Source organism: Canis lupus, chromosome 16, assembly GCF_003254725.2.
Source record: "Canis lupus dingo isolate Sandy chromosome 16, ASM325472v2, whole genome shotgun sequence".
Classification (NCBI taxonomy): domain Eukaryota; kingdom Metazoa; phylum Chordata; class Mammalia; order Carnivora; family Canidae; genus Canis; species Canis lupus.
Genome location: NC_064258.1, coordinates 12,384,754 through 12,397,825, shown reverse-complemented (window position 1 = coordinate 12,397,825; position 13,072 = coordinate 12,384,754). Strand labels below are relative to the sequence as shown.

Here is a 13,072-nt window from a genome sequence, read left to right as displayed (position 1 = left end):
ATATATTCCTTAAACTTTTATTTGGGAAATTCTTTATCTTTCCCTCTATTCTGAATGATGGCCTTGCTGAGTAGAGTATTGCTGGCTGCTAGAATATTATATTTTCCTCTCAGCACTTTGAATGTATCATGGCCCCCTTCTCTGGCCTGTGAAGTTTCTGCTGAAAAATCAGCTGATAGTCCTATGGGCTTTCCTTTGTATATAATTGTTTTATTTTCTCTTGTTGCTTTTAAAATTCTCTTGTTATCACAACTTTTTGTCATTTTAATTACTCTGTCTCTTGGGTTGATTTTGTTGGGGTCTTTCTGTGCCTTGTGGACTTGGATTTCTGTTTCCTTCCCTGGATTTGGGAAGTTTCAGCTATTTCTTCAAATATATTTTCACTCTCATTTCTCACTCTTCTCCTTTATGGGTCCCTATAATGCAAATGTTATTACACCTAATGATGTCTCTGAGTTCTCTTATAGTCTAATTTCAATTTTTATTATGTTTTTCTCCCCTGTTCAGGTTGATTAGTTTTCATTTGTGTTCTCCAGGTTGCTGATCCATTCTTCTGCTTCCAACTAGTGTATTTTTAATTTTGAGTTATTGAGTTGTTCATCTCTGATTGGCTTTCTGTCTTTTGTTGAAGGTATCACTGAAGTTCTCCACTCTTTTCACAAGTCCAGTATCTTTGTGACCATTACTTTAAATTTTCTATCAAGCATTTACTTATGTCCATTTTGTTTAGCTCTCTTGCTGTGATTTTTGTCTTTTTCTTTCATTTGGAACATAATTCTCTGTGTCTGTTTTCAGTGTTAGGAAAGCCAGCTATGTCTCCTGCTCTTCAAAGTAGTGTGGCTCATGAAGAAGAGGTTCTGTAGTGCCCTGCAGTGTGTGTCCTTTGTTCACCAGAAGCTGCTGCTTAATTAAGAGGTATCTCATTTTTGTACTTTGTGCACCCTACTATTATGGTTGAGCCACTTTTGCCTCTAGTCCAGTCATCTGCATTGGCTCTCTTTGCCTGTTGTAGGTAGGTTTTTTTTTTTTTTTTTTAAGATTTTATTTATTTATTCATGAGACACACACAGTGAGTGAGAGAGAGAGAGAGAGAGAGAGAGAGAGGGAAGAGAGAGGCAGAGACACAGGCAGAGGGAGAAGCAGGCTCCATGCATGGAGCCCAATGTGGGACTCAATCCCAGGTCTCCAGGATCACAACCTGGGCTGAAGGCAGTGCTAAACCGCTGAGCCACCCAGGCTGCCCTGTACGTAGGGTTTTGATCCTGTGTTGTTAGTGTGCCAGTCTGGACTGCTTTGGCAGCTCTGGAGCTGGAGTAAACTACGCATTTGCCAGAGATACTGTAGTACCAAACTACTGGACGCTTTCCGTGTTGTCCTCTGAGAAGTTTTGATTGGTGGGTGGGGCCTATTTTCAGACTACATGTCTGACCCAGCTCCACTGGTAGGGCTGCAGGTGGACTGGTGGTGTGTGGTTATTTCCAATCTCCCTTGGGTGGGAGTCACTCTAGAGTGGTGCTGGTGCTGGTCTCTGTCGTGGCTGCATGCACCTTTTTGGCCTGTGGAACTGCTTTAGGCGGGTTTCTGCCAATGGCATATTGGAGGGGCAGTTCATGTGGTGTTAGCAAGGTTTATGCAGGTCTGCTGTGGGAGATGACCTGGAACTGAGGCCTGCTTGGAGGGTTGTGTCTGAAGGAAAGTGTGGGGGTGGGGCACACTGTTAGCAAGTTAGGTAGGGAGTGTTGGCACAGTAATGTTTCCCACAGGTGTCTGTGTGTCTAGGCTGGGGGTGGGGTAGGGAAATGGCACCTGCCAGCTTTCTTATTCCTGGAGAAGTCTCCCAGAGATTCCTGCCCCTCAAGAACACGCTTTGAGATGAGTAAACAAATCTCCCTCCTGTATACCCTGTGTGTTTTCAAACTGCTGTTTTCATGCTGTATCCCAGTGAGGCTGCTGTAGTGCTGTCTCTTTAAGTGTGGGGACTGAAGTTCCCCATTGCCTTCCTGACTCTCCCAGAGTTGAGCCATTGATTTTTAAAGTTCCAGGTATTAAGCCCCGCTGATTGGAAGAACTCTCAAAATTATGCCCCTCTTGTTTTCTTGCAGGTTCTCCAGGCCTGGAGTGCTTGGTGTGAGCGTCTGGTACTCTTTCCTCTCCACATTCATGGCATTCCTTCCTATAGCTCCTGACCTTGTCTCTGCCTTGCCTACTTGTGTTGTGGGGTAGGGAAGGATTTTTCCTCCTTTACATTTAGCTATGAAGAGTCCTGTCCTGCCAGTCTTTGGGTGGTTTTCTGGGTTATTTACACTGATGTGGGTGTTATATCTAGTTGTATCCATGGCATGAGGTGATCACGGGAGCCTCCTACTCCACCATCTTCCCTGGAAGTCTACAGTGCTTAATTTTCTCATATGGTAAATCAGTCTTGCATTTCTGGGATGAATTTTATTTGGTCACTGTGCATAATCCTCTTAGTATGTTACAGGATTCAGTTTGCTAGTATTTTGTTTTTGTGTCTTAATTCTTAATAGATTCAGATCTTGGTTAAAAAAATATTTATTTGGCCCCTGGAATCCAAACAGTTGTCTTTCTTGAGATAATTTCTCTGGTACTTCTCTATCCCCAACGACTCCAATGTAATCCCATAACACAGCAGGGAGCATTTATCCCATTATGTTTGTCACTCTTTCTGCTTACTGAGAATAGACTGTATTTCCACCGTATGTTAGTATCCAGCACAATCCTTGACTAGTATAGCTTGAGACTTCTGGGAAACATAACCAACAGATTTTTTTAAAAGAACATGAACAAACATGAAAAAGATATTATATAACAAAGACTGATTATAAGAGAGTGGCTGCGACATAGAAGAATAGTGTCAGGGAGGTTAAAATATCGAGTTAAGATATGAATCAATATTGATAACAAGACGTAACTTTTACTTCGCTATACTCAAAATGAAAATATATCACAGAATGTTTAAATCTGTTCTTCTGGGATTATATTACTAACAATCATCCTGATGGATGACAAAGAGCAGAATCTCTCAGTTCTTAAGTTGCTTCTGTCTTTCTATCAAATAGTTTTCTTCTCTCTAGAAAGGGGAGAATAAATACTGGTAAGAGAAGACAGAAGTCAAAAGGCTCTGAATGAGTTATTTCTAGCTCCAGACATATTACATCTCAAGTAAGGAAAGAATTTACATATAAGATCAGAAAACCACTGGCAAAAAAATTTTTTTTAAGAATTCAAGGAAGTGACTCTCTGCTCTCTCTGCTACTTGCCTAACTTGTCATTTAAGACTGCATCATAATTTAAGGATCAATTCCTTCAAGAAAACATTCCCCGAGACTTCCAGGCTGGATTTGATCCTGTTCTCTGAACAGAGAAGTTTGTGCATATCATTATCACTCAGTCTATCTAACTCTTATTGAAATGCACATCATGTTATAGAACTTGGTTTCTATGTTGTAGAGAAAGCGGTTGCCAAAAGATCTTTTTCATTTGAACTAACAACATTATGGAAAGAAAGAAACCTATTCAATATGAAGAAGGGTTTGATGGGCTAGGTTCTGTTTGGCCTTTTACCATCTCTCATTAGAGCTCCCTAAGTGGTGAGTCACTAAGGGTGGTCTGCAAATGGCCAACATCAGAACTGTCTGAAGTAACTTACAAAAAATGTAGATTCAGAAGCTGACAACAAAGACTAGCTCAGAATCAGAAGCTGGGGTTGCCATAAACTTCCCAGGTAATTCTCCTGTGTATTAAAACTTTAAAATCAAACATTCTACAAGACAATGGGGCCCATGATCTTCAAAAATGCCAAGCCTGTGCATGATGAAGGCTGAGTGGCTATTCCAAATTGAAAGAGAATAAAGAGATATGGTATTTAAATGTGATTTTTGCTTTAAAGGACATTATTGTTACATTATTGTAATACGATATAAAATAGTATTGTATCAAAGTTGAATTTCCTGATTTTAATGTAAGACAGTGTTCTTATTCTTGGAAAATATATGTTGAAGTTGCTGAGGAATAAGGACATATGATGTCTGCAAAAAAAAAATGGATTGGGGAAATATTAGATAGGCAGATAGAGTTCTTCATACTATTCCTGAAATTATTTCAAAACTAGAAGTTAAACTTTTGTAGGCTTTCTCTTTTTAAGTTTTAGGACCATGCCAACTTCAACCACTGTTAGGAAACTAGGAATTACTGAAAGGTTTTGGGTAGTTGTTTTACCTAATCTGATTGGTGTTTTCGATCACTTTTGTGGTAGTATGAAAGGTGAAATTAGGATGACAATATTGGTGGCAAGGAAGGCAATTAGAAATCTCCCTGTAAATATATAAGAATCTGAAAAGGATGATGACAGTTAAAATGGAGATAAAGAGATTATGAGGTAAAATCCACTGGATTCAGTGGTTGACTGGATCTCAGGGATGGAAATGGAAGGAGAAAAATATGTTAACTCATGTTTATAGCTTGAAATGGATGGTTATGTAGATAGTACTGATACCAAGGTTGTAGAGAGAATACAGGAGGAACAGCATTTAGTGTAGAATTAGGTGAAATTGAATTTGGATATGTGGGACATCTCTGTGGAAATGTTTAGGAGATAATTACATATAAGTCTAAAGCTTTGTCAAAAGGTCAACTGTATAATACAGATATTTCCATCTGAATATGCATACACATAAATATAGAGCACAACAATACTTCATACTTAAGATAAACAGTTCATGAAAGGCTGAATCTAAGATGACTTAACAGGAATAAATTTAAGGCCCAAGACATTGAACCAAAATACCAATTGGAGAAGTAGAAGATGGAGACACCCTGTAGCAGCACAATGAAAACAAAACTTTATGGGTTTGAGTATACATAAACCCAATTTATCAATATTTTAGGAAAGTTTCCAAGAGAACAAATGCAACCTTAGGCTGCATTAATGGAAATCTAGTATCAAGAAAGAAACAAATGAGAGTGATGATTTATTGTACGCTCACTAGCTGACATCCGTAATACTGTGTTTGGTTTCACTCAAGCTTGAACAGTGACAGAAATGAATTGGGTGGTAAAGGACTTGACTCATCCTGTACTGTGGGTGATTGAAAGAAACGGAAGGAAAGTTTCAGGGAATACACGATAGCTTTAAAAAAATACTTCAGATATATCATGTGGAAGGGGCATTACATTTGTTCTCATTTTTTTCAAGGAGAATCAGGGAAAAGGAGTCTGTCAAAAATGTTTACTTTTCAGGTTATTTCATTTTTTGTTTTGTGTAATTAAAGAAGTGGATGAAATTTACAGACACAAATGTTTTTAACTCAACATAAAAAGAACATTTTTAATGCTAAAGCTCTGTCAATGGAATGAACTGTCTGGCAATTAAACTACTTAAAAAAAAAAAAAGTAAACTACTTGTCACCAAGCGTAGTCAATCTAAGGTTGAATGAGGCTGGATCCTATAATATAGGTGAGGCTAGATGACTCATCAAAGTTTCTCTCTTCTTTAGAATTCATGAGATGAAAATGAAGAGATGAGACAATGAGATGGGTACTCTTTTTTTTTTTTTTTTTTTTTTACTAGATAAAATGACAAGAAAGCAATTTGATATATAAATAATTTCTACTGGCTTCCTATATGAATTTCTAGAGCTAGAGAGAAAAATAAAAATTTGAGATTCACAATTTCTGGGAAGGTGAATATGCTCCTTGGCTATCAGTTTGAAGATAATCTAGTTTCTTACATGAAGATCTTGATCAGATACATAAGGTTAAGTAACTCACATTTAGGTGACTTGTGAGCGCTCATTACTGTCTATATTCCTAGTTTACTCACCCAAACCTTGATTAGGGAATGGTCTTCTGAAATAGTCAAATATACAATCATCTGATATATTTGGCTTTATATCTAGAAAAGATGATAAAAGATCATTAGTAGCATGAAAATAATTTGAGGCTTTTATACTTCCTATTTTTTATATTTTGTAAACAAAAATGGCTAGAAGATAGCATGTAAATAGTTTAGCTCAAATGAATTAAAAACAACAGTCCTCAAATATGAATTTGTGTTGCATTTTTGCTATTTATTGCAAAAATCGAAAAAATGTTCATACCCTCTGGAACAGCATTTCCTTTCTAGGAATCTATCATAAATAAGAATATATACAGAGTTATAAGGTGTTCATTATTGTTTCTAACAGAAAAAAATAAGCAAAATCCAAGTTTAATAATGGAGGTAGTTAAATTTAAGGTTCACTAATACAATGGAATACTTTGCCACCATTTATTAACATGTAAAGAAATTTATAATACACTGTAATTTTAAATGAAAACATAGGTTGCAAAATAACATGAATATTCTGTGATTAACAAGGAGTTATATATGCTCAGATGTAGAAAAGGTCTAAAATAAATATTCTAAAATGTGCTTTTCAGTTTTAATAACAGAAGAATATGTTAAAGTTATATATAAAAAGTGATTTTCTTGGATGATCACTATGAGAAAGAGTAGTTAAATTTCAAGTCAATTAACCATATTAGTTATGGTTAGAATTTTCCCCTTTCTTTGGTGTGGTTCTTTTTTTTTCTCTTTTAAAGATTTTATTTATTTATTCATGAGAGACATACAGAGAGGCAGACACATAGCCAGAGGGAGAAGTAGGCTCCCCAAAGGGAGCCCGATGTGGGACTCAATCCCAGGACCCCAGGATCATGACCTGAGCCAAAGGGAGATGCTCAACCACTGAGGTGTGGTTCTTATTACCATTTCTATTTCTAATTAGCCTGATAGATCATAAATTAAATGGATCTATATACACATATATATTTTTAATTAGGTTATCCCAATTCCTTTTTGTAAATAAGTGTGGTATAAATGTATAGTAGTAGAAATAGGCAAATTCATATCCAACCTAGCAGATTCTAGTGGAAGCAAATGAATACTTCATAATTTTCTCTCCTGGGCTCATCCTCTATTAAGTTAAGAAATGAGAGGACCAAGATGGTTTATAAAACATAAAATGCCTAAATTCTGTTTAGAGGAAAACCTCTCAAATCAGAGATATCCATCAAGTACATGGACCATTCACTCCAACCCTCCAGTGTAGCTGACCACTCCTTTCTCTATGCTCTTTGAGAATCCAGTCTAGAATACGGGCATTGCACCTATAACGCTGCACTTAATTTGTTTACTTGTTTCTCTCCCCCTGTTAAAAGTTGAGCTCCTGAGGGCAAGAAATGGTATAGCATACTTCTTAATATCCCTAGCACCAAGCACACTGGCAACCTCAAAGATGTGGCACAAAAAAGTGTGTATTGAATACATTGTTTAGAGAGGGTAGAAGCAGAACATTACCTTTCACATCAGAATTTGGTTCTTTGTGTCTTTGCACTAAGTGTCCTTTATCACATGCCTAATGGAACACAGAACAAAAAGGAAAATAATAGTATATTGTAAACATGAAAATGCCATATATTTCCTGTATCACATTTGGTATAGTTTTCAACATTTCTCATTTTATCATTACAGGCTTAGAGTGGACAAAAAAATCTCTTAAATCAGGGACTCCTAGTATCTTTCATAACACTGTTTTTCTCCAGCAGCAATGAGTGGAAGAAAATATTGATATTGTATTTTGACACTACTAAAGGGAGTTAAAAACATTTTTTTCACTTCATATAGAATTTATTTACAATGAGAAAGACAAAAATGTCTGCTTACAATCCCACTTATTAAATGAGAATAAAGATGTAAGAAGATAAGACTATGAAATGAAAAATATATATAAAATTGTGTGAAAAAGTATAATTGATTACAAAACTGTATTTATATAAAAAAGATGAAAAGCATTTTCTCATATCTTGTGAAAGTCCGGAGTAAGTAAGAGCATACACATGATGCTGCTTTCTACTTTGAAAAAGGAGTTGCCAATAATGTCCCAGGTAGACTAAATGAGACATAAAGCACTGCTGAATTATGACAACAAATCCTTACTAGTCTAAAAATCATGTGACCATTAAAACATTTTAAACTTTTGTTTAAAAAGTTTGTTTCTAAACTTTTGTTTCTGCATCTGTGGTATGTGGATATTATAAAGAGTTTTCCAAAAGGGCAAAAGAAAGGAAAAAAATGAAAACAATATTTTTTTTTGCCAACATGTTATGCATATCAACTCACGATGAAAAGTGGACTATGAATTAAAAACTAAAATCTCTGCAGATAAATTTGGCAGCAAAAATTGATATAACCATTATGAAAATGAAAGTATAAAAATCAAAACTTAATAACTGAAGGCAGAGATTAAGGAAAAATACTCTAGAAAAAATTTTACAAAGTTAAAAGTAGCAATATTATATAACCACTACAATTTAGAAAGGTGAGATTAGGCTGGAGAAATTCACTTGTGATAAGACTTGATTTGATGAACACAGTCATTTTTCACCCTCTTCCCTTGGTTGAAATGATGCTGTAAGCCACAATAAATTATTACATTCATCCTATAGAAAATCACTAGACCAGTGTCCTTCTGAACATGATCTCCTAATTCTAACCATGCCATCTATAATTGTTTGTTTTTGCTGAAAGCCTTTCAAATCAATTATTGAGAATGTCCTGGTAGGAAATAAAGTTAAATAAAATACTTGAAAATAACTTAAAAATATTATTTGGGGGAATGTTTGGATATCTTACAAACAAATAGTTCAGAGCATGAATTTAAGTTGTCATCAGGCATTGAACTCAGTTAAGATGACACTGTTCACTCCTCTTGCCAAAGATTATTCGAAAATAAATTTCAAGATCGAAGGTTAAGAACTCCTACTAGTTTGTAATCGTATTTATAATGTATGCAGCCTTTTCAAATGACCAATTGATGACAGATTTCCAGCTGGAAAATCCAACATTAAATACAGATTATGATTTCCTAAAAATTTTGAAGCTCCAATCAAGGAAGAGGAAAATATATAAACATTTAAATATAAAGGAATTTATTATATTTTACATGAAATATAGCTTGGGTAGAGAAGAAAAACCACTAGGTGGATATGTTTATGAGAAGTAAATAAATATGGGTCTCATAAAATCTACATACAAAACAATAAAAAAAACCAATCCCCCCAACAAAATCTACTTTGGTTACTGGGTTCTGCAAATGTCTTCACATACTGAGGTTGATTAGAGAGTTTACTGATTTTTTTTTTTAATAATTTTGGCCCTTTCCCAAGCATATTCATGTTGCTTAGATTGCACAATTTACAAACATGAAATCAGGTATCAATGTAAAAATATGCAATGTTGCTATAACAATGTGCTTTAAAGACCAGACTTAACAATTTATGAGGAATACTGCACCAAATGAATGCATGCATACTGATCAAATCTGAATAAGTTCTGTGGATTGCATCAACATCAGTCTTATGGCGTTGATATGGTATAACAATATGCAAGATGTTAACACTGGAAGGAGAAGAAAATGCAACAGAGTTCCTGTACGTGTATTTCTTTACAACTTCCTGTGAATATGTAATTCTTTCAAAAGTTCTTTTAAAAAAGCTATCTTTTTGTCTGGTTCTCCCCAAAGGCAAAGTTTCTGACTTGAGTGTCTCTGGAGTTGGGGGTGGGGACATGGCACTCTTCTTTTAGTGACACCCATTTAAGGAGGGGAGCTGTAGGTGGAAAGAGGGCAGTAGTCCCAGGTCTTCTCTATTATTTTGTAAGCTAGGGTGAGGGCAAATAGGGCCAAAATATGTAATGTAGCACTCGTGGCTACATTACAGACAGAGTATCTGTCTCATGCATGGGGCTTGGGTAGAAGAAGGGAGCCCCTACCCCTTGGCTGCACTCACCTGGAACTTAGCCTCAATAGTAGGTAGCTGGAGGCAGGATATGATATACTGATGCCCTGACCTTCTTAGGCAGATAGCCCACTGACTGGCATCTGTGGAGCAAGGGGGCCCTGTGTTCCTGGCCACACTAGTCTGGAGTGGAGTTTGTTTCATTGAACTGGGAGGTGTGTGTGGGGGGAATCTTGATTTAATGCCATAGGCTCTTGCTGTTTTCTTTTTACTGACTTTTAGTAGATTTTCACAAATACATGTTCTGTTTTGTTTTTTGTTTTTTTTTTTCATTTGCTATCTGCCCTTAGGACAATTTCCAGAAATTTTAAATGGTTGTGGGTTTTTTTTTTTTAATATCACCAATTTTTGCTAGGTGAATGGATTTGCAGAGCTCCTCATGCTGTCACGATGGAAGTCAATATCTCAGCACCATCTCTTCTTAGACTCTTGTACTGCCATTGAATTTTTCTTAGTTTCAGTTTATTTCTTCTTGCTATCCTAGATGTATCTTTGTAAGATGCCTCAAATACTTTTCAGAGTAAAGTAAGTATAAATGAAATTTAAATATAGCACCTTAATACAACCCACCTCTCATCTGTCAAGGTTCTTTGGTGTTTTTATAAACAGCAAATAATATGTGCAAAGTTTTAATAATTGGCTTTTCCTGGAGGAAAAATTAAGGTATAGGAAGTGTATCAAGAAAGGACTTGACATTCTCTGGCAACCATTGTTTCAAGAACTGTTAATAAACAGATCAATGAATACCTCTTGCTCTTCTCTGTTGTTTTGAGGACTTGCTACAGTAGGATTTCTTTCCTTCTTTGTTTTCAGGTACTTTTTCTTGTTTTTTATCTAAATAAAATAACAATATTTAAAATCAATATTTAACACATCAAAGATGGTATATATTGCAGACATAAAACTATCTTGAGACTTCTAGTTCTAGGAAGACAAAGTACTTTTTCTATTCTTCTCACTATGTACAACTAAAAACCCTGGGTATTATATACAAAATAAACATAAGAAACTTTAAAAAGTAGAAAGAAGAAGGCAGACTGGTAAGGGACCTCATCAGGAACAGAGGAGCAGCAGGATGGTAAGTAGATCCTGTGTTTTGTTTTCACTTCATATATCCCAGCTTTTGAGCTGGAGAATCAGCAACTCAGAAGTGCTAACAAGGGGCACCTGGGTGGCCTAGCAGTTAAGCATCTGCCTTTGGCTTAGGTCGTGATCCCGGAGTTCTGGGATCGGGTCCCACATCAGGCTCTTTGCGTGGAGACTGCTTCTCCCTCTGCTTGTGTCTCTGCCTCTCTCTCTCATGAATAAATAAATAAAATATTAAAAAAAAGAAGTGCTAATGAGTGAGGAAATAATGTCTGAAAACTTCCCAAATTTGATGAAAGACATAAATGTAAATATCCAAGCAGCTCAATGAACTCCAAGTAAGATGAATTCAAAAACCTATGATGAAACACGTTATAACCAAACTTTCAAAGATAGAGAATCTTGAAAGTAGCAAGAGAAAAGCAAATTGTTACATTCAAGAATCCTAATAAAATTATTAATAGGTTTCTCCAGGTGCCTGGATAGCTCAGTTGGTTAAGCCTCAGACTCTTGGTTTCAGCTCAGGTCATGATCTCAGGATCATGAGATTGAGCCCTGCATCAGGCTCTGTGCTCAGTACAGAGTCTGCTTGAAGATTCTCTTCCTTTGTCCCTCCTCCGGCACACATTCTCTTTCTCTCTAAGATAAATCTTAAAACAAAGATTATTAGTAGATTTTTCATCAGAAACTTTGGAGCCCAGAAGATAGGGCACCAACATATTCAAAGTGTTCAACAATGGCATAATTGTCCTTCAAAGGTTAAGAAGAAATTAACACATTCCCAGATGAATTCACTCAGCTTTTGTTTGTGGCCACTAGACACATTCTGCAAGAAATGCTCAAGGGTGTCATGCAAGGTGAAATGAAAAGACAATGGACACTAACTTGAAACTTTAGAGTGAAATAAAGATCTCAAGGTAACAACACAGGGCATTATAAAAGCTAGTATATTTTTGTAACAATGGTTTTAAGAGTAGTTTTTGTTTTCCATATAATTTAAGAGACTAATATATGTAAAAGAAGGGAACTAGTTATTAATGTAGTTTCATCCTGTTGTGATCAGAGAAGGTATTTGTAAGATAGCTATCTTTAAAAATCTATTAAGACTTGCTATTAACAATTATATGCCAACAATTAGATAACCTAGATGAAATGGACAAATTCTTAGAAATACAAAACCTACATCACAAAGACTACATCACAAAGAAAGAAAATTTGAATCAGTAATCAAAAATCTCCCAACAACAACAAACCCTAGACTTGATGACTTCATGGGAGAATTCTACCAAACATTTAAAGAAGAACTAATACCAGTCCTTCTCAAAATTCTCTAAAAAAACTGAAGAGGATGGGGGATCCCGGGGTGGCTCAGTGGTTTAATGCCTGCCTTCAGCCTGGAGCGTGATCCTGGGGTCCTGGGATCGAGTCCCATGTCGGGCTCCCTGCATGGAGCCTGCTTCTCCCTCTGCCTGTGTCTTTGCCACCCCCTCCTCTCGTGAATAAATAAATAAAATCTTAGGAAAAAAAACTGAAGAGGATGGAACACTTCCTATAACTCCTATGAGGTCAGCATTATTCTACTACCAAAGCCAGACAGACACTACAAGAAAAAAAAAATTATAGACAAGTCTCTCTTATGAACATTAATGTAAAAAATCCTCACCAAAATACTAGCAAATTAAATTCAGCAGCATATTAAAAGGACGTACATACTGACCAAATAGGATTTATTCCTGGAATGCAAGGATGGCTCAATATACCAAATTGATCAATGTCAAACACCACATCAACAGAATGAAGGAAAAAAAAAACCCATATGACTATCTCAATTGATGGAAAAAGGTATTTGACAAAATCCAACACCCTTTCATGATTAAAAAATCCCAAACACAGGCAGCCCAGGTGGCTCAGTGGTTTAGCGCCACCTCCAACCCAGGGCCTGATCCTGGAGATCTGGGATCGAGTCCCACATCAGGCTCCCTTCATGGAGCCTGATTCTTCCTTTGCCTGTGACTCTGCTTCTCTCTCTCTCTGTGTCTCTTATGAATAAATAAAAAATATCTTAAAAACTCAAACAAACAAGTCATAGAAAGAAACTACCTCAACACAATAAAAGCCATGTATGAAA

At 36.2% G+C, this 13,072-nt stretch overlaps 1 protein-coding gene and 1 long non-coding RNA gene across 15 annotated transcripts in view; one reads left to right on the top strand and one right to left on the bottom strand.

The window, feature by feature from the left end:
• LOC118350876 (uncharacterized) overlaps positions 1-5,585 on the top strand; it is a 36,200-nt gene extending 30,615 nt beyond the window's left edge. The window contains exons 4-5 of the long non-coding RNA XR_007402798.1: positions 796-915; positions 2,103-5,585. This is a non-coding gene — a long non-coding RNA (uncharacterized LOC118350876). The remainder of the gene's footprint in view (positions 1-795; positions 916-2,102) is intronic.
• Positions 1-13,072, bottom strand: part of AGBL3 (AGBL carboxypeptidase 3) — a 65,542-nt gene that overhangs the window by 24,049 nt on the left and 28,421 nt on the right. For all 14 annotated transcript variants that reach the window (XR_007402797.1, XM_025464161.3, XM_025464162.3 and 11 more), the window contains 3 exons: positions 10,606-10,692; positions 7,361-7,418; positions 5,843-5,914 (listed from right to left, as the gene is read on the bottom strand). Coding sequence is in view for 13 of the 14 variants with exons in the window: in XM_025464161.3 (XP_025319946.3) it covers positions 5,843-5,914; positions 7,361-7,418; positions 10,606-10,692 (217 nt within the window). In the remaining variant the exon portion in view is untranslated. The remainder of the gene's footprint in view (positions 1-5,842; positions 5,915-7,360; positions 7,419-10,605; positions 10,693-13,072) is intronic.